At 38.7% G+C, this 21,591-nt stretch overlaps 1 protein-coding gene across 1 annotated transcript; it reads right to left on the minus strand.

Annotated features, from left to right (window-relative positions):
* Positions 1-2,412: 2,412 nt before the first annotated feature.
* On the minus strand, positions 2,413-21,315 carry dleu7 (deleted in lymphocytic leukemia 7). The gene is made up of 2 exons (XM_039746259.1): positions 20,760-21,315; positions 2,413-3,241 (listed from the first exon to the last, which is right to left on the minus strand). The coding sequence occupies exons 1-2, from the start codon at positions 21,051-21,053 to the stop codon at positions 3,035-3,037; spliced, it is 501 nt and encodes a 166-aa protein (XP_039602193.1). The 5' UTR covers positions 21,054-21,315; the 3' UTR covers positions 2,413-3,034.
* Positions 21,316-21,591: the final 276 nt, after the last annotated feature.

The raw sequence follows: 21,591 nt of genomic DNA on the forward strand, positions 1-21,591 counted from the left end.
ATAGAGATTTCCTTATAGATCATGTACTTATTTTAACTTAAGTGTACTATTAAACTGCTAGAAGTAGTTTTAACAAAAATCTCTTTTTCAAATTCTGAAAGTATTTTTAGAATTTCTGTGCAAGTTTTAATGTATGTCACACGCATGCACATAGGGGACAAATGATGGGCTCTAGTGATTGCAATTTTACAACTGCTCCAGGGGTTGGTGTTCTGTCCTAATACCTTTTTTCTTCCTCTCTCTGCAGAGTGGATGATTGACAGCTATAAACACCTCTGATGTCACTTCCATTCTGGCCCCGCCTCTTCCTGCCAGAAGGTCTGAAACCCAGAAGCTCTGCCATCTTTGTCAGTTCTGTCCTGAACTCGCATCTGAAAAAGCGTTTCTGCAGTTATTACATATTTTTCCTTTTTGCTTTGCAATTCACGTATATTGGGTTACCACAATGGTACCAAACACTTGATTGTTGTCATATTGTTTCTCTTACAACTACCTATCGACAAGACAGTTGTATTTTATTTTTGACTGTTACTGGGTGCAACTGAGAAGGCAAGTTTCAGGTTTTCTTAAGTAAACATGACTAAATAAAAACCTTGAACCTTGGTAAAAAAAAGAAGCCAGTGGTCACGTGAACGAGTTTTAAACATTTACTGCCGAGAGCAGCAATATATCATTCAATTGCTTAAAAGTAGTGCGGCTAAATGGAAGCCATTCTTGAGTAAAAGGCATATGACAGCTCTTTTGGAAGTTTCCAAACAGAAATTTTGGAATTTGGAGCATGAGAAAATAGATTCTTGGTCTATTCAGACAAAAATGTAACTCTTTGGGCAGAACTTCAATCACACCAACGTAGTCCAGGCACTGCTCATCACCTGCCTAATATCACTACAGTGAAGTTTTGTGGTGGCAGCATCGTGTTACAGAGTGCTTGTCAGCAACAAGGAAAGCGATATTGGTCAGAATTGAATGAAGGGTGAATGCAGCCAAATAAAGTGACGCTCTTGAAGAAAACCTGTTCCAGAGTACACGCTACCTCAGACTGAAGCAAAAATTCAACTTTCTACATAAAAATGATCTGAAGCATAGAGCCAAGACGATGCTGGAATAGCTTCAGGATAAGACATGGACTGTCCTCGAGTGGCCTAGTCAAAGCCCATACTTAAACTCCATAAAACATCTGTGGAGAGAACTGAAAATGGCAGTTAATCAGATGCTTTCCATCCAATCTAACAGAGCTTAAGAGGATCTAACAGAAAGAATGGGATAAACTGCCCAAATCCAAGTATACAAGGCTTGTACAGATTTACCCAAGAAGACTCAAACCTGAAGTACCAAATTAAGGGTCTGAATCAGGGGTCACCAATGCATTAGTATGCCCGCAACCCCTTTGCAAGTAGCTTGCCAAAGGGTTAATGAATCCTACATAAATTTGAAAACTTGATTAAATCAAATTAGGGGTGGGGGATCTTTCGAAATAATCAGATCACGATCCTTTTAACACAAAACCATGATCCACAATCTGAATTACAATCTATTCTTTCAATGTGGCATACACTTAAGATAATATGTGGACTCAAACTCATCAAGACCTAAGTAACACTTTATTTTAAATATCAGAGTTGAATTCAATTGTTCTCTCGTTCACTAGCTAAGCGGAGTTAAGGAACATTCCCCAAAGCTGGTGAGTGAGTGAGGAATGCCCCTCTCCTCGGCCTGTTGCGTGTTTCTCAGATTTGCGCAAATAAATCGGTACCACAAGTGAACTATGATACATTGCGAAATGAAAGAAGTCGCAAAATCAACCAGAATGTCCAAGCAAATTATAGAAAAAAAAACTGATCTAAATCTGTTACATAGTTACAGTTACAAAGCAGACAGACATTGGATGTATTATATATTAGTAAACCTTCAAAATAATGTATAGTTAAAGTCTCAACAGCATTCTCAGCATTTCTGGGGCTTAGTAGAGCCAGATATCTATAAGAATCTTCACCAAGCAGCTCTGGAAATGTCTGCTTTGTTTGGGTCTACATACCTCTGAGAGTCTGCCTTTTCTGACATGAATATCATGAAATCAAAGTTCAGAACAAGACTGACAGATGAACATTTAAATGATTCCATAAGAGTGAACCTAAGTGGCTACACTCCACCATACACCTCTCTTCTTGAGAGTGCCAATCATATCACTAACTAAAAACGCACATCACACATGCAACTGGACATGTGAATACTCTTGTGAAGTGAAAACAGTGACATGGAACAAAATGACAAATGAATAAGTAATATTTGTAATTGAATTGTTTTGTTTTGACAGCATTCATGTTTTATTTCAATAGTGTGAGATACACTAGAAAATCCATACAAACATACAAAATGCACTTGCAGGTGAACAAATATTTTTTTTGTGATGTTTTAATGCAAAATGTGAGTTGTGGACACCAAAATTTTGTAAATGTTCAGGTAAAACAAGCTTATTCAGCTTGTCTTATTTAAGAGGAAATATACATCTCCTCTTAAAGACACATTTTAGAACTTGTGACAGTTTGATGATTAAGATGCAACTTTTCATTAACTGCAGTCTCACTTTAATTAAAATCACGTCAAATCTTCATTATACTGGCATCTGGTTATAATGAGCAAAGACAAGTGTGCTCTAATACATTTTTCCCAGTGACATTTATGAGCTTACACGCAAAACAGAAGCACATGGTGTTCTTTCATAAAACAATCCATCTGATATAAATAAACACTGTTAGAATCTAGTTCAACAAGCACAAGAGAGAATTATTCAAATATGATTCCAAAAGCACCATGACCAATTTCTCACACAGCTGGATCCGTAATAGCAAAATAACTTTTTTTGCCTTCTTCCTCCAGCCGCCCCCCAAAAAATTGGCAATGATCTACATAATAGTGTCATCAACATCAAATGCATCTATTCATTTTAAAAGCAGAGTTCATAAAATGTATCTTAAAAGAATAAGAAAAAAAAACTACAACAGCAACTCATTTGTCAAATTGTGCTATAGAACTTTCAGAGTTCTGGAAAACTACTTAGCATCTTCCCAAGATTCCTAGCAGCCAATTTATGCTGTTCAGTGCTGGAGTTGGATAATGATGACAGGAGAGTTTCAGCAATAGATTTCAAACAGTCTTGGAGGTCCTTCAGATTTCTGTCTGCATGGATTGTCTTCACCTGTAATGCCATTCTGCTGCAGATATTTCTGAGCTCAATGCTTTGCTAGATGTAAAAGAAAACAAGAAGTTAGCACCATTTGTTGTTGTGTATTTTCAAACAGATTTAAAATGGCATCATGGCATCACATCCCCAGAGACATGAATTTAATCCCCTGCCCAGTGTGGAGTTTATAGATAGATACTTTATTAATCCCAAGGGGAAATTCATATAATCCAGTAGCATCATACTGATATTAATTTAATGCATCTGATTGTAATTAACCTGTAACAATATAATGGTCCACAGAATGGTCAAACTATTCTAAATACCATAGCTGCTTTAGCGTTGTTACTCTCGCTGCACCTCTCTTTCAGCTTCTCCCGTTAGGGGTTGCCACAGCGGATCATCGTTTTCCATATTACTCTCACTGCAGCACTCGGAGCAGCTGATCAGAAAGAGAATTATCAGTATACAGCATCAAGCACATGCTGCCTCAGCCATGCTTTCTATTTGAACTGCTTCTCACACGCCAAACGCTTCAAAACCTTTACTGTACAGACCTCGCAGTTCAGAAACAGTTTCATCACAAGAGCTCTAAAATGCACTCTATCAGTCCATCAAGTGCTCCTTGTAGAACTGTTTGTACTTAAGTACAATCACCTCACTGTAAACTTGCAATAGTTATAATATTGCACAACCTGAGCCACTTTATAAAGCACGTATTTACATATGATGACGATATCATTTTTAAGATGAAACGCAGCAAAATATGTTTATTATACAGATAAAACCTTATTTAAATAATCTATATTGTTAATAATTAAAGGACACTGTCGCTATGCAAGCAAGGATCTGCGCTCCGTTCACGGATTGTTCCTGCCTCGCACTGTATGCTTCACTGGGACTGGCGTGAAGGATAGAATAATTAAACATGCACTACAAAGATATTTCAATGTTCCTTAAAAGTTTTGAAGAATTGGTGTTATAAGCTTACAGATGGCTTAATGTCTATTACAGAGCTGATTGTGTGGCGATTGGGTATTTGGAGAAAGAAAAGTAAGGACAGAAATTGGAGGTTAGTATGTTTGAAAGAGACAGTTTTGCTGCAAAAAATTATTTTATCGAAGGTCGCGCACAATCACTGCGCCACTGTATTCCCACGTTTAATAACCTGCTTTAACTCCTATCACCATGAAAATGATATCACCTATACATCTCAGTATTTTAGTTATTCAGAGAGCTGTAATATTATGAATGTAATGGATTCTGTGTTCTGTCGGAGGTAGAGAAAGTTGGTTTAAGAAGCACGTAGTGATTCACACACAGAGCACATAGAAGATCAAATACAAAACAAAGCATCTAACATACGACTTTAGTTACGATGGGATTTGAGAAACTAGTAAATTAAACGATTTTAAGATTACGTTTATGATGTTCTACTTTAATGACAAAATTAATCACGTAGTTTAAGTGGAAATTTCGAGATTAAAGTTGACATTTCGTGCTCCAATCCCCCGCACCCGTGTGCTTTTTTTTTGCCTCTGTACCCTAATAAGCTTTCATATCACACTCAGACATTGGGCTATGACTCGCCTTTTCACGGAGACTTTGATATGTGACTTTTTTTTATTTCGGGCACTGTGCGACTTTATGAACTTGATCTTTTGAGTTTCTCCGACACGCTATGTCACTCGATCAGCTTCCTTTTCTTGTTTATATCACTGTTTAAACCAAAACATAGTATGTTTTTCCTTGCCTCCACTTGGTATTCGCTGAAATTCTTATATTTTCCTCAGTGCTTTCACAGAAGGCTAATCTTAATGGCTATTTATATTGATATGCATATTCAAAGAGGCATAATTCTGGGAAGAGTTGGGGCGGGACAGCAGACGCGTGCACGAGCGTTACTTTTCACGCTGACCGGAATTTATGTAGCGGAAGAATATGGAAGTTGGCAAACGCACAGATTCCTGCATCTGGAATTTTTTGTGCGTAAGCACATTTCGGTTTTTGTGCTTGCATCATGTTATAGTGTGAATCCTATGCATGGCATTATGCATGAGGCCCCAGGTGTTTTGTGATTTGGTAATTTCTTCCACAGCCTATAAAATATGGCAATGGAAGAAAAAAAATGAAGCTTCACTCACAAAATGTGGCAATTATTATTGCTAAACACTTTTATTTGAAGTATTCTTGAAAACAAAAACTGAAACAAAACCCCTCTTTATGGTAAATGTAAAATGATAGCAAACTGGAAATGGGTGAATTCATTAAAAGGCTTTGATTGAAATTTATAGGATTTCCATACATTTTCCAAAAGGAAACTCTGGTTACATCTGGTAAAAATAACCAAAAAACATGAATTTAGTAAAATGAAAATTGCAATGGACAAATTGTTTCAGGCTTGTAATACAAGTGCCATGTTCTATCAAGACCACTTGATCCACAAACACGCCTACTTTATATTTACATCTTAGATCAAATTAATGCAGAAATATGTTGAAAATAACACTCTGAAACCTTCTTATTGCAATTCAGGGACTTGGGGGATTGGAGCCTATTCTATTTAGCCGTGGCTGCAAAACAGATAATAGCGTAGACAGGACACCAATCCACCACAGAGGCCATTCATGCACACAACCTCACAGGAATGATTTGGAATGTCAAAATAACCCAAAACATCGTCACATTCCCAAAGATGCAGAGTGGACAATGTGCAACTGGTGCCAGATTCAAACACATGGTCCAAGTTAAAATTTCTACTGAATAACAATTCTCTCTCCTATATATTGGTATGGAGAAAGGCTTCAGAATTTGGATAATGTTTTTAACTACAAAATATTCAACATGCATAATGAGCAAGTATTATGGGAAGTATTACTTGTTATACAATTACATTCCATAAAACATTTTATAGACTTAACTTTAGCTTTCTTATCTGTGTAGATTTTTAAAAGCACATTAGCTCAAAAACATGCAAACCTAACCATAAATTCTGTTTTCCAATCCTCATTCCACTCTTAATTTTTTTTTACTGGAAATACAGTAACTTGAATTTCAAATATTTAAACATTAAAAGGAAACATATGACTACTGACTGCATTTGACTCATTTTGAAAAGACAGGCTTATAAAGTTCAAAATTACTTTCTTCTACAATATATTGCATGAAGCAGCAGGAAAAGTATGTGAAGAAGAGTCAACCAGGACTTCAAAGCGGTTTATAGAAAAGGCTAGAAGCAAATACTGAAACCAGCGTTTAGGGTGAAGGGAACAAGGTGGAAAAAAATGTCATCAGAAGCAATTCTGTTTTACTGAAGGCCAGTGATCTATATTAAAATCTCTTCTGAGCTTCAAGCTCAAATCTTATTCGAACTGGCCTTACTGGTCACTGAGTAATGTGCAAGCAGGACAGTGTGCCATGTAATGCTAGTTATGATTACCATAGATATTAGGATTGAGAATCAGATGATCTGGTTAAAGCTTATCGCTATATTATATAAAAAAAAATCCTGGAGAGAAACAGTAGGGTGACGATGTTTGATCTTCACGTTAAGATTACGGAAGACACTTAAAAGACCCGTGAGACTAAAGAGATTGGTCACGCAGCGTCTCGCGGGGACCTTAAACATGAGACTTTGTGCCAAGAGATTGACCCAGGACCATCTTGCGATGATGCAGAACATGAGATTCGTGCAAGACACGCCCTACTTACAAACAAATAAGAGCACAGGCAGCAACGCACTCAGTCGTGTTTTGGCTTTGAGCACACACAGATCCAGGGCTCTCAATGCATAGCGTATTAGGACAATAAGTTATAAATGAAACGTCGACGACTAAGTGAAGAAGAAAGAAGCACAGAGAAAAGTGACTCAAAAGCGTTGGAGACAAAAAAAGAAAAATCTAGGTGCAAATTCAGAAAATAAGGAAAGTAATTATCAGCCCAGAACAAGTGGAACTGAAAAAAAAAAAAAGCACGTCCGATCCGGATGTTGGAGCTCTACACATGCAGAGCAGGTTAGAGATTATGAAAGTAATGATAAGTAATCATCAGCCTGGAACAAGTGGAATTGAAGTAAGAAAAAAAAAAAAAAAAAGCATGTCCAATCCAGATATTGGCGCTATAGACAATATATAGGAGATTATGAAAGCAGTGGAATATGAAAGGCTAAAAAAAACCACCATTGGCACAATACACATGTGGAGAAAGTTAAAGAATATGAAATAAGGAAAATTAGAAAGTATTTAAAAAAAAAAAGAGCAAAACAGAAATTATTACTTGAAAATGGGAAAATCACCATGGACCAGGTGTCATTGAAACAAAAGCAGGATAAAGCTATGTCAGAAATAAGAGTAGAAAACAAAGTAAAATGTCATACAGAGGTTAAAAAAGAGGGCCAAACACATGTAGACCAGGTTAGAGAGAATGAAAACTGGAATTTAAAAGACTCAAATGTAGGGGCGAAACACATGCAGAGCAAGATACACAATATAAAAACAGCAAAAAACGACAATGTCAAAACAAAGTAAACATCGCATTAGTGCAAAGAAAGAGAAGTTATTACTCGGAGAAATAACGTAAAGGCTAATAGAGATCAAATATATGGACATAGGTGATATGTTAGAAGTATGTAAATATTGTAAGGCTTTGAAGTTTAAGTCAAGAGAATTTCAAAAACCTGAGTTCACCTCACATGCATTTATTGGTTACTTTGCAAAAAAAATTATTAACTGCTGCTGATGCAGATCATTTTGTTTGTGCTGAAATTTCAAACAGAGAATCCTATCCTGAATTATGGTAAAGTCATTAAACACATGTCTCACTGACCTCATTAAAAAGATTCAGCACTTTGGGACTCGAAAGATTCCAAAATTGTTTTTACAGAAGTTTTGAAATAAAAGTGAAACTAATGAAATAGCAACAATTCAAAGAAAAAAACAAAAATCTTAAAAGTGTGTATCCGGAAAAACAAAAACGGGTGTTGGCGAGCGAAGCGAGCAGGGGGTGAAGCCCCCTAGTAGGAGATAAAAGGTCAAGAATAGAATATGAAGAAACCATGTATTGCAAGGAACAGGATATAGGGAGTTTCTTTTGGCTTCAAAAGAAAACATCCAGACAGAATGGAAGTTAAGGCAAAAACACAAGAGAAAGCAGTAGCAGATTCAGCCAGTTCAGAAGAGATGGAGATGTTCTAGAAGAACAATAGTACAGTGGTCAACAGTATTGAAAAGAGAAGAGAAGAGAGAGAGAGAGAGAGAGAGAAAGTTGATTTCGGGGAAAGTTACAATGACATCCAGCAGCCACTTCAGGCCTCCATTGCTATAAATATACACGTTCTAAAGTGCAACCAAATGTTTGCTGAATCTGCATTTCTGGAGTGACATAAAAAACTGTTGAAGAGTGAAATATTACCATTTGTTCTTTGGAAGTGATCACTTTCTGCTGGGCCAAAGATTTTTTCTACTTGTCCTGTAAAATTTAGCAAAAATTTTTTCTAAGGACAATTGTGTAATATATTAAAAACAACTGTTTCCAATAAAGTTTTGTATCCAGTTATGGATTTATGCCATCAACTAATAAATTTGTTTCAGTTGATTAAAAAGTAAAAGCGTTTTTAAAAATGCAAAACATCCTTTCTTAAATGAATGTCAGCTTTTTGTAAGCTTAGTCAAGTTGTTTGAATTAAAAAAAAAAAAAAAAGTAAAAAAACTTAAACATTAATCATTGTTTCATATAATAAAAATGCACAAATACATTTTCTTTTAATGATTAAATTGAAAAAACCTTTAAATCAGTTTAACAAATACCCTGTTTCTCTATTTTTGCCCAAATTAAAATCGGTCATCTTCAGTGCAATTTTTCATAAACCTCCATTTATCATTACTCCCACCAAATAATGTGAGTCTTAAGCATATGAAGAAACATACTTCACAAAAATTGCTTAAAATTAAAACAAGACGTGTGCTTTGCTAGGGCTCAAATTTTCTTATTCAGTTTCTTCCCATTCTTTCTTATACATGCTCATCCTGGTATAATTAACATTGTCCTATCTAGTATATGTGGCAATGTAATAAACACATGTGGATGAGAACATGCAAACTGCACACAGAAAATGTTCCATCTGGGAATTGAACTACTGTGTGGAAAAAATATTTAAACAAAAGTTCAATCAGGTGACTTGAGTATATATCTTATAGCACTGAAAAACAACTCAATGACATGTAACAAATGTGAAAATAAATAACTTATTTTTTAATCTTTTTATATCTCATTTTCTAGTCAGTTATTCCAGCGAAAGTGTCTGGGAGCTTAATCCAAATAAATGATACAAGCCATGTGAAACTTCAAAGTGTGTACAATACTACAAACACACACACACACACACACAGCAAGATAACTGATAGACTCCAACTGCAATAGCATATTGTTCTTTGACAGCTAGAAGAAGCCAATATAATTGGATTCCATTATGGAATCAAACCTAAGCCCCAAGTGTCCTGACATGGTAATGCTTCCTAACACACTGTACCATCCTAGTCTTTGAGGACTGCAGGGGTGGCCTTGAGCTGTCCACAAACACAAACACCCATCCAGGCCTAAATCCAAAATAAGACAGCTTTTATTGAAAGTGTTGAATAGACAAGAAAGCATATTTCAAGAAAAGGTAACAATAACAAACAACCTATCCCTTTAGGGTTAACCTAAAAAATTAACAATACCTAATAAACTCATGGAGTTTATATTTGTTTTACACACTCTCACGAACTGTACTTCTTTCTCATGTTCCACAACTCTCCCTCCTCCACCCTCTGCCTTCTTCTTCCCAAAAGTTGAGCCTTCATTCAACATTCCTCCTAATTCAAAGCTTTCAGAGACACTGGCTGTATGGGGCTTTTATTGCCAGATAAGCCTCTGGGGAAAAAATAAAAAAAAACCCCTGGGACTGTGGGTGGGGAGCTTTTTGTTGTGGCCCCAAATTCCTCTGCACTTGAAGGCTATGAGCAACATATAAATATGATGGTAAACTGAAAACAAGAGGCCATGAATTGTGTGGTAGGACTCACTGTCCTTTAGGAATTTGTTGGGACTCCTGGTATTTTTAAAGGAGTTAATTACAGCTTTTAATTTAGTGCTTTATATAGCCCAATGTTTAAAAGTCAGTGTGCTCACCATGAATACATTTGCTATCTGATCTCTGTCCATTTCTTATAAATGAAAATTCTACCTGTATACATTATGCGGAAATTACAGAAAAGTTTGTTTTAATCAATTAAAACTCAACAAAAGCAAACATTTAACTAGCAATATATAATTGATGGATTGGGCATTAGAATTATGCATTTTATTCACAAGAGGGAAGCAAATCAATTCATAATTGGATAAACAATTATATTATGATAAAGTCAGTATAATAGGAAGAAAAGGAGAAAATATACTTTGAGGTCTAAGCGTAAAGGGAGTATTGGTTATGCAGGAAGGTCAATTAATATAACGAAAAATCAAAGATAATTAAGGAAGGACTCAAACAGATGGATTATAGAACTCAAGTCAGCATGTTTAAATGTGCAAATAACTTGCCTTAAAATTACCGGATGACTGCAAAGTAATTGGCATTGTCATACAAACCTAACCAAATACTGTCATATGAAAATGTTTGGGAACCCCTCCCAATTCTTTGGATTTTTGTTTATCATTGGCTGAGCTTTCAAAAGTAGCAACTTCCTTTTAATATATATGACATGCCTTATGGAAACAGTAGTATTTCAGCAGTGACATTAAGTTAATTGGATTAACAGAAAACATGCAATATGCATCATAACAAAATTAGACAGGTGCATAAATTTGGGCGCCCCAACAGAGATATTACATCAATACTTATATTTGCAAAAGGAGGCTCAACTAACAGCCTCTAGACCTCTCCTATAGCCTTTTGGCGACTGCCTGGATTCTGGATGGAGGTATTTTTGACCATTCTTCCATACAAAAATCTCTCCAGTTCAGTTAAATTTGATGGCTGCTGAGCATGGACATAGATTTTCAATGATATTCAAGTTAGGGGACTGTGACGGCCATTCCACAGCATTGTACTTATTCCTCTGCATGAATGCCTTTATAGGTTTCGAACTGTGCTTTGGGTCATTGTCTTGTTGGAATATCCAACCCCTGCGTAACTTCAACTTTGTGACTGATGCTTGAACATTATCCTGAAGAAATTGTCGATATTGAGTTGAATTCACCTGACCCTCAGCTTTAAAAGGGCCCCAGTCCCTGAACTAGCCACACAGTATGATGGAACCTCCACCAAATTTGACAGTAGGTAGCAGGTGTTTTTCTAGGAATGCAGTGTTCTTCTTCCGCCATGCAAAGTGTTTTTTTTTTTTTATGATCAGATAACTCAATTTTTGTCTCAACAGTCCAAAGCACTTTGTTCCAAAATGAATCTGGCTTGTCTAAATGAGCATTTGCATACAACAAGCGACTCTGTTTGTGGCGCAAGTGCAAAAAGGGCTTCTTTCTCATTACCCTGCCATACAGATGTTTTATGCAAATTGTGCTGAATTGTAGAATGATGTACAGATACGCCATCTACAGCATGATGTTCTTGCAGGTCTTTGGAGGTGATCTGTGGGATGTCTGTAACCATTCTCACAATTCTGCACATATGCTGCTCCTGTATTTTTCTTGGCCTGCCAGACCTGGGTTTAACAGCAACTGTACCTGTGGCCTTCCATTTCCGGATTACATTTCTTACAGTTGAAACTGACAGTTTAAACCTCTGAGATAGCTTTTTGTAGCCTTCCCCTAAACCATGATACTGAACAATCTTTCTTTTCAGATCTTTTGAGAGTTACTTTAAGGATCCCATGCTGTCACACTTCAGAGGAGAGTCAAAGGGAAGCACAACTTGCAATTGACCACCTTAAATACCTTTTTTCATGATTGGACACACCTGTCTATGAAGTTCAAGGCTTAACGAGCTAATAAAACCAATCTGGTGCTGCAAATAATCAGTACTGAGCAGTTACATGCATTCAAATCAGCAAAATTACAAGGGTACCCAAATTTTTGCACAGACAGTTTTTCACATTTGATTTAATTTCATACAACTAAATACTGCTTCACTAAAAATCTTTGTTCGGAAAACACTCCAGTACTCAGATGTTCCTAGGAAATGAAAGATATACCACGGTTATCTTTTTCATTGAAAGTAGAGGAAATTATGCAGGCTGAGAGGGGTTCCCAAAATTTTTCAAATGACAGTATATTGGCCGAGTGCAGGACACAAAATGATTAATTTGCATTGTATTTATATTCAAGGATTTTTATATATGCATGTGGCATTTTGCACTTCACTTGAAAAATGAAATTATATGGTTTTCCTAGTTTTTAAATAGATTCATGTTCCTTATTTGCCATTTACATTATACATTTACAAAAAGGCAACTATTTAATATTTTTTTATCCTACAACACTATTCTCCATCCATCCATCTTCCAACCCGCTGAATCCGAACACAGGGTCACGGGGAACACTATTCTCCCAAAACAAAATAAAAATGTACAAAGTAAATTCCATTAGTTATAAAAACCAGCAAACGTTTTTTATTGTATTGATTTAACAACAACATTCCATACACTGAAGTTAAACTTAACATACCAGAATTCCACCCCCACCTGAGAGAAAAAGAGGACAGCCAAATGTTAAACACAACAATGAAGGGGAAATGTCCTTTTCCATAACATAAATGCTTATTCTTAGATCTTGGTATATTAAAAAAAAAGGATCTGAACAGAACCTCCAAGTGAGAATTTATCCCCAACCAGCCCAATTTCAAATCGTATAAGACATCAGCCACCCACCGACTTGGTCAACTGGCAGAATCCCAGCCCACGTTTTATAAGATAAGTCTACGTGCTAGTAGTGAAGTAAAGGCAATTTGTTTGTCTGTCTTTCTTCACTTTAAGCCCATCTGAGAGTAAACCAAACAAAGCTATTAATGGGTTAGGACTGATTGTGTCACCAAGGTTGTCCAGAATGATGTTAAACCAATCATTTTAAATGCTTTTTCTTCCTTCTGTGTTGTGCAATTTAAATTTTTCTGTAAATCATGAAAAGACTACCAATACCTGCTGCCGAAAACCATTAACATAATGCTACCACCAAAATTATTTCTGGTATGGATTGTGTGACCTGGCAAGTGAGGTTTTTGTTTTTTTACCCTGTACATCTGACACTCTCCCATGAAAGTCTCTCTCATGGAATACCTTAGGACATTGTCAAACCATTAACCTAATTTTAATTGCAGCCACAGGATTCCACACCTCATTCAGAGTTAAAGATGGTCTTCCAGGGACTTCAGTAAAATAATTGAGTTTGTTATCTGGTAACTACAATATGTGTAAAGAGATTGCCATGTCCAGTTAGAGTAAATCTTCTGTATTTTCCCCCTTCAGCACACAGCACTCCACTAACTGTTTAGAGATATTCAGTTCTTTTATGATTTTGTAGCTTTTCACAAAAGCTACACAACATTTGAACAAGACTAGCCTCAAAGAGATCTGGGGAAACACAATGGTTTGTTTTTTTTTGTGTTTCTCAGATAATTGGCTAACTGCCGAGATAACAGATATTGCAATGCAATGACATGTATGCGGACTGCACCGACTCATCTCATAGGAACAGAAGATGGGTTGGCATGTATTTTATGGGTGCACGGATATAAAAATGATGAAATAAAAAAAATTCCAATCTAGAGTATTTAAGAGTCAAGTGCCATCTGTTTTATATTTCAAGAGAGAGTTCTCCAATGTTTCTCGGGTTGCTGTCTACATCACGTTGCAAGACAACACTACTGAAAAATCTATACAATATCATTACAGAATATACACATGTACAGTAGTGACCAAATGTTTTGGCAGCAACACAAATGTGTTTTTCAAACTTTGCTTCTTCAGCATTTAAAGATTATTTTTTACATCTATCTATGGTATACTGAAGAATAATTATAAACACTTGATAGATTTCAAAGGTTTTTATTGGCAAATACATCAAATTTATGCAAAGTGTCAAAATTGACAGGGTTGACCCTTCTTCGTAACTGCTCCAGATCCTTTTGCATGATGAATATCAGCTTCTGGGCCAAGTCCTGACTGATGGTGATCCATTCTTACCTTTAGTGCTTGGAGTTGATCAGAATGTGCAGGATTCTGCTTGTCCACCTGCTTTTTGAGAATTTACGACAGGTCCTTAATGGGATTAAGATCAGAGGAGTTTCCTGGCCGGGTCCAAACTTTCATTGTTATGATCTCTGAGCCACTTAGTTATCACTTTTGCCTTGGTGCTCCATCATGCTGGAAAATACACAGATTATCACCAAATTTTGCATAGATTTGGAGAAGTTGCTCTTGAAGAATGTTTTGATACCATTCTTTATTAATGGCAGTGTTCTTGATCAGAAAAGTGAGTGGGTCCACTTCCTTGGATGAGAAGCAACCCCACACGGAGTATCTCAAGCTGCTTCACTTTTAGCACAACACAGGACTCATGGTAGCGTTCACTTTTTCCTTCTCATCGATTTTTCAGATGTCTCAAACAGTTGGAATGAGGATTCATCTGAAAAAGTAACTTTGCACCAGTCTTCTGCTGTCCAATCCTTATACTTCTTGCAGAATTTCAGTCTGTCCTTGATATTTATCTTGGAAAGAAGTGGCTTCTTTACTGCCCTTCTTGACCAAAGAATTGTCCAAAAGTCTTTGCCTCACTGTGTGTGCAGATGTACTCACACCCATCTGCTGCCAATATTGAGCAAGCACTGCACTAGTGGCAACACAATTGTATCTGTAGCTGACTCCTCAGGAGGAGATGGTCCTGGCTGCTTGCTGGACACTTTTAGCTGAACATTTTGTGCCAGGGCCAAAATAAATGAAATTAGGTTTTTGTGATAAAGTTAACTTTTTATGCTAATAAAGCTATATACAATGAATTAACATCTGATCACTGCACAATAATATAAAAAAAAATAAAAATATCTGCCAACACAAAAATTTGCAAATTTTGCAAAACACAATGTTTGTTTCACTGCCAAAACTTTTGGCTACTACTGTACATCATGAAGGGAATTTTTTTGTTCCGGTCAAATTGTTTAATGCAAAGTTCAGAAATATTTATCTTAAATATCATCTGTATTATCATTACTCCATTTTCTAATCGTTTTATTTAAAAAAAAAAATAGCATATGGAACAGTCAATGCAAACTTAAATTCAAAAATTCAACACTGTCAATTTTTAAATTCTCACATCTGTGTAGTAATTTCTCAGTGTTAACTGATACAATCATTCTTTGGTTAAACTGTCAACCCGATAAGTGATGCTGTATGCAAAGTCAGCTTTCAAATAACCAGCAGTTCTGAGATAGCCTGGTTCAAACTGTTACATTTTAACTTGCTTTGAATATATATCTAAAGAGCAAAAAATATCTGCTGAGCCATCATTTGTGTTAATTTATCAGAAGCTAAAAATTGTAACAAACATTTGTTTGCTCCACCTCATTCTTAGTTGTGCTGCTGCCTTTATGGAAGCAGACAAATAGACATTTTACATTTATATTTATTTGTTTGGCTGATGCTTTTATCCAAAGTACCTTACAAAAGAGGTAAACATAGAGTAACATTAGGCTAGGGCCTGTCTGTTCAGCAAATATAGTAGGGTAGGCAACAAAAGTTGATTGTCACAATTGAAAAGATGTAATAGCTAATAAATTTACAAAGCAATAAATATTAGCGAACAACAAAATCATCAACAATATGAAATATTACTAAGTTTTTTTTCCCCCCAGTCAATTAGACAGATATTCACAGAACACATGGGTTTTCAATTGCTTCTTTTATATAATGAGGGAGTCAGTAGTATGGATGGAGGTCAGTAGGCCATTCCATCAGAGCTACACAGGAAAATAGTCTGGATTGAGACTTGATAACATACAGTGATGACATCACCAGATGTTGTTCAGTGGCAGACCTGAGTGGGCAAGAAGGAGTATAGGGCTTCACCAGTGTCTCCATAAACTCAGGTGCTGAACCATTAACTGTAGGCAAGCATCAGGGATTTGAACTTAATGAGTGCTGCTACACAGTACCAAAGTAATGACCTGAAGTGAGGAGTGACATGTGCCCATCTCAACTGGTTAAATACAAGATGAGATGCTGCATTCTGGAGCATCTGCAGCGGTCTGATAGCACATGTGGGTACTCCGTCCAGAAGCAAGTTGCAGTAGTCCAGACATAAGACCAAAGCCAGGACCAGACGTTTTGCTGCATACTCTGTCAGGTAACATCTGATCATGCAGAGGTTGTACAGCATGAACCTGCTTGAATTTAGAAGAATGTTATTAAAATTAACAGAATCTAATAAGTTTGCGTCTCCCAAAGACTTACTGTATTTTATCAGACAATATCAATTCATATTTCATTTGCTCTTTGAATCCTTCACCTAACCACCACTCCCACTGGAGTCTTTTTTCACATTTGTTACCTGTCATACAGTAGTTAAATGACATTTTGCATTTACTGTGTGCTTTACTGCTTTTCCCAAGGGCTCACCACCTATGGGAGGGGCCAAGGAGTTTGGGTGCAGTGGGAGTTGGGTGGTGGCCGAAGGCGGGGACCTTGGCGGTCTGATCCTTGGCTACAGAAACTGGCTCTTGGGACATGGAATGTCACCTCTCTGAAGGGGAAGGAGCCTGAGCTAGTGTGCGAGGTCGAGAGGTTCCGGCTAGATATAGTCGGACTCGCCTTGACACACAGCTTGGACTCTAGAACCAATCTCCTTGAGAGGCGCTGGACTCTCTACCACTCTGGAGTTTTCCCCAGTGAGAGGCGCCGAGCAGGTGCTGGCATACTTATTGCCCCCCGACTTGGAGCCTGTGTATTGGGGTTTACCCCGGTGGACGAGAGGGTGACCTCCCTCCGCCTTTAGGGGGGGGAGGGGGGGTTGGGGGGGAAAGGTCCTGACTGTTGTTTGTACGTATGCGCCGAACAGCAGTTTGGAGTATCCACCCTTTTTGGAGTCTCTGGAGGGGGTGCTAGAGGGCGTACCTTCTGGGGACTTCCTCGTTCTGCTGGGAGACTTCAGTGCTCACCTGGGCAATGACAGCGATACCTGGAAGGGCGTGATTGGGAGGAATGCCCCGATCTGAACCTGAGCGGTATTTTGTTATTGGACTTCTGTGCTACTCACAGATTGTCCGTAACGAACACCATGTTCAAGCATAAGGGTGTTCATATGTGCACTTGGCACCAGGACACCCTAGGCCTCAGTACGATGATCGACTTTGTGGTCGTGTTGTCGGACTTGCGGCCATATGTCTTGGACACTCGGGTGAAGAGAGGAGCGGAGCCGTCAACTGATCACCACCTGGTGGCGAGTTGGCTTTGATGCTGGGGGAAGATGCCGGTCAGGCCTGGTAGGCCCAAATGTGTTGCGAGGGTCTGCTTGGAATGGCTGGCAGAGTCCCCTGTCAGAAGTACCTTCAACTCCCACCTTCGGCAGAACTTCGACCATGTCCTGAGGGAGGTGGGGGACATTGAGTCTGAATGGGCCATGTTCCGTGCCTCTATTGTTGAGGCAGCTGACCGGAGCTGTGGCCATAAGGTGGTCTGTGCCAGTCGTGGCGGCAATCCCTGAACCTGTTGGTGGACACCGGCGGTTAGGGATGCCATCAAGCTGAAGGAGTCGTCCTATAGAATCTTTTTGTCCTGTGGGTCTCTGGATGCAGCTGATAGGTACCAGCAGGCCAAGCGGAATGTGGCTTTGGTGGTTGCCGAGGCAAAAACTCGGGCATGGGAGGAGTTTGGAGAGGCCATGGAGAACGACTTTTGGACGGCTTCGAGGAGATTCTGGTCCACCATCCGGCGCCTCAGGAGAGGAAGCAGTGCAGTGTCAACATCGTATATGGTGGGGATGGTGCGCTGCTGACCTCGACTCAGGACATTGTGGGTTGGTGGGGGGAGTACTTCGAAGACCTCCTCAATCCCACCAACATGCCTTCCAATGAGGAAGCAGAGCCTGGGGACTCTGAGGTGGGCTCTCCCATCTCTGGGACTGAGGTCACCGAGGTGGTCAAAAAACTCCTTGGTGGCAGGGCCCCGGGGGTGGATGAGATACCCCGGAGTTCCTCAAGGCTCTGCATGTTGTAGGACTGTTTTGGTTGACACGTCTCTGCAACATCGCATGGACATTGGGGACAGTGCCTCTGGATTGGCAGACCGGGGTGGTGGTCCGCCTCTTTAAAAAGGGGGACTGGAGGGTGTGTTCCAACTACAGAGGGATCACACTCCTCAGCCTCCCTGGAAAAGTCTATTCGGGGGTTCTGGAGAGGAGGGTCTGTTGGATAGTCAAACTTAGGATTCAGGAGGAACGGTGTGGTTTTCGTCCTGGTTGTGGAACAGTGGACCAGATCTACACCCTTAGCAGAATCCTGGAGGGTGCATGGGAGTTTGCCCAACCAGTCTACACGTGTTTTGTGGACTTGGAAAAGGTGTTCAACCGTGTCCCTCAGGGAATCCTGTGGGGGCTGCCGGACCCCCTGATAAGAGCTGTTCGGTCCCTGTACAACCGGTGTCAGAGCTTGGTCCGCATTGCCGGCAATAAGTTGAGCCCCTTTCCAGTGAGAGTTGGACTCCGCCAGGGCTGCGCTTTGTCACCGATTCTGTTTATAACTTTTATGGACAGAACGTCTAGGCGCAGCCAGGGTGTTGAAGGGATCCGGTTTGGTGGACTCAGGATTGGGTCACTGCTTTTTGCAGATGATGTTGTCCTGTTTACTTCATCAGGCCGTGATCTTCAGCTCTGTCTGAAACGGTTCGCAGCCGAGTGTGAAGTGGCTGGGATGAGAATCAGCACCCCAGTCCCTTTCCAGTCTAGATATCAGTCTTTGTGCTGCATGTACAAGAATGTAGTGCAAACTGTGCATTTCATTAATGACTATGATTGATTTAATGTTATGTACATTCCGTTTATTTTTTGTGAAGGGCTACTTTTACTTCTCTGTACTTTATCACCATTACATCTAGCCATTTTCAAGTCCACTTAAGCTCAGGGAAAGCTGTTTTTTTCTGGTGATCTAATTTGAAAATCTTGTTATAAAATAAAGAACAATTTGATAATACAAATCACAAGTCTATAATATCACATTTAAAACAGAGAGAAATCTGTATTATTAAAGAGAAGAGAGACAGAGACACTTTCACGCAACATGGTCAAGTTACGTCATTCGGACATCCACGTCAGACAGATATGAAGAGAGGCAGAGAGACACCACAGAGAGACACTTTCCTGTCCCGCGATGTGAATAGGCATAGAACAAAGAGCAGCTTAAAAGAGTGCGATGAAAAGAAACACAAAAGCGCTGGAGAGAAAACGAAAATGCTAAATATGAAAAAAATGTAAGCAAAGAATTATTTTATCCCGAAGGATTATCAATAGAACAAATGAGTACCTGGGCAATAGCAGCGAGAAACAATGAAGTGAAACGAACTAACTCAAAATAGTCGATCGGTTACACGGCAAATTGGTTAAATGCGTATCAATAGACTATGCTGAAACACTTGGTGGTGATAGTGCGGAAGATGAAAACATCAGTTTACAATATCCCACAGAATATCTACAAACTTCTTTTTTTTATTTTGGTTCTGTACATTACCATAATGAATTGTAAATGAAACAACTCAGATGCAGTATTCTGAACAAAATAACTCCACCATGTGCAATTAGTGGTCAGGTTGCACTTCTTTTAAAAGTTCAGTCTCCTTGCTTGGCACGAGTGGAATATTGCCATGTCTTCGTGGTATATTCAAGTCCCAGTAAATTCCTGGAATGTTTAAACCATCAATTTCCTGGGATTACATTTGTTCAGATGCCTACTACTTGTTCACCCTGGGCTAAGCTTAACTCAATTCCAGAGTCACATTGATCTTTGGAAGAAGTAGGCACGAGGCAAGTATACTAATATATATATATATATATATATATATATATATAATAATTACATATATAAACATTTTAAATCAATCGTTTCAATGACGCATACGTGCTGTATTTTCTAAAAATTTATGCTAAACATTTTATCCATTCATTTAACGATTCCCACAAAGAAGGTTAGAACCTGTTTCAGAAATAAAATGGATCCTATTTTTGCATAGTTTTAAATATCTGAACATATTTTACAACACACACACACCCTTAATTTACAGGTACAGTACGTTGTTTGCACCTCTTCAATATAAAAGGGTCAAAGCCGCAGTACCAGGAATAAATCTCAAGCAGACACCAACTCGGCCAACACGGTGTTTGAACACAAAAAGCTCGAGCCTCTAGACACTGCGTCTCCGAACCTCCCTGAAGTTAACAGTCATTTACTATTTATAATAAAAAGCTCGTTTACAAGCTGACAGTATTAAAAAACTCGATAAAAAGTGGAGCACTGCGACCCTGCCAGGATCGTGGCTATGCTAAATTAGTGCACAGAATTACGATTTACCTACTAGAGATAATGATCCGAATTCAGTTCATCCAAAAACCTCACCTTTGGGTGCACCAAGATGTTCTGCGTTTGAGGCAGTTCAAGCAAGCTCTGTTGCTCACGAATGATTTCCGATGCGACCTCCGCCAATCGACTTAACAAACCTTCTCGGCCCTTCTGCGCAAGTGTCAAGGTGAGTCTCGGCGTCTGTCCTGGACCCCCATCTGCTTCTGTGTAGATGGTATTACCTGACGACCTATCTGACAAATTTTGGGTATGCCCATCCTTCGCTTTTCCGATGAGCACCAAAGCTTCAAGCTGGTGTTCGATGGAAGCTGTATTAATAGATCTGAACATTCTGAAAATCTGTGTCAAGTTACCTTTAGAAGTTACCGCGGGTGGTATCTCCAGCTCCGTGCTTTCTCAACTACAAAGCCAATTAAACCAGTTAATGATCAGATGTTAATAGGTGGCTTTCGAATTGGCTTGATCTAGATACCATTATTTGATTACTAAATTATCAGCCGTATTTTAACTTTGTTTGATTCCTTACAAATATGAGGAATCATTGCGAAACCTTCGTAAACCCCAGGTCACAGGACAATCACTTCTCATTCTGTTTAATTTGGTTTACACCGCTTTTTTCCCCCAGAGAAACTGCAGACCTGCCCACGTGCTCCGGGCGCAACTGACTAAAAACCGCTGTAACGAATACATTCGGCGGTGGATTTCCTGATACTATGCAGGCTGTGATATCCACACAATGTTTTCCTTATACGAACGCCTCCCAATTTTGTACACTTTGATCGTATTTATGGTGAATACATTACTTTCTGGATTCAAAATATTTTAGTGTACTGATCATCTGTATATAACCAAGGTTTATCCCAGTCAA

This window comes from Polypterus senegalus, chromosome 2 (assembly GCF_016835505.1).
Source record: "Polypterus senegalus isolate Bchr_013 chromosome 2, ASM1683550v1, whole genome shotgun sequence".
NCBI lineage: Eukaryota > Metazoa > Chordata > Cladistia > Polypteriformes > Polypteridae > Polypterus > Polypterus senegalus.

Bases quoted from the DNA above. Each gene is read 5' to 3' on its own strand.
- dleu7 (XM_039746259.1), bottom strand. From the start codon at position 21,053: ATGTTCAGATCTATTAATACAGCTTCCATCGAACACCAGCTTGAAGCT. The intron at 3,242-20,759 runs GTGAGGTTTTTG...TTTTACATCTAG, and splicing joins ACATCTTGGTGCACCCAAAG to CAAAGCATTGAGCTCAGAAA.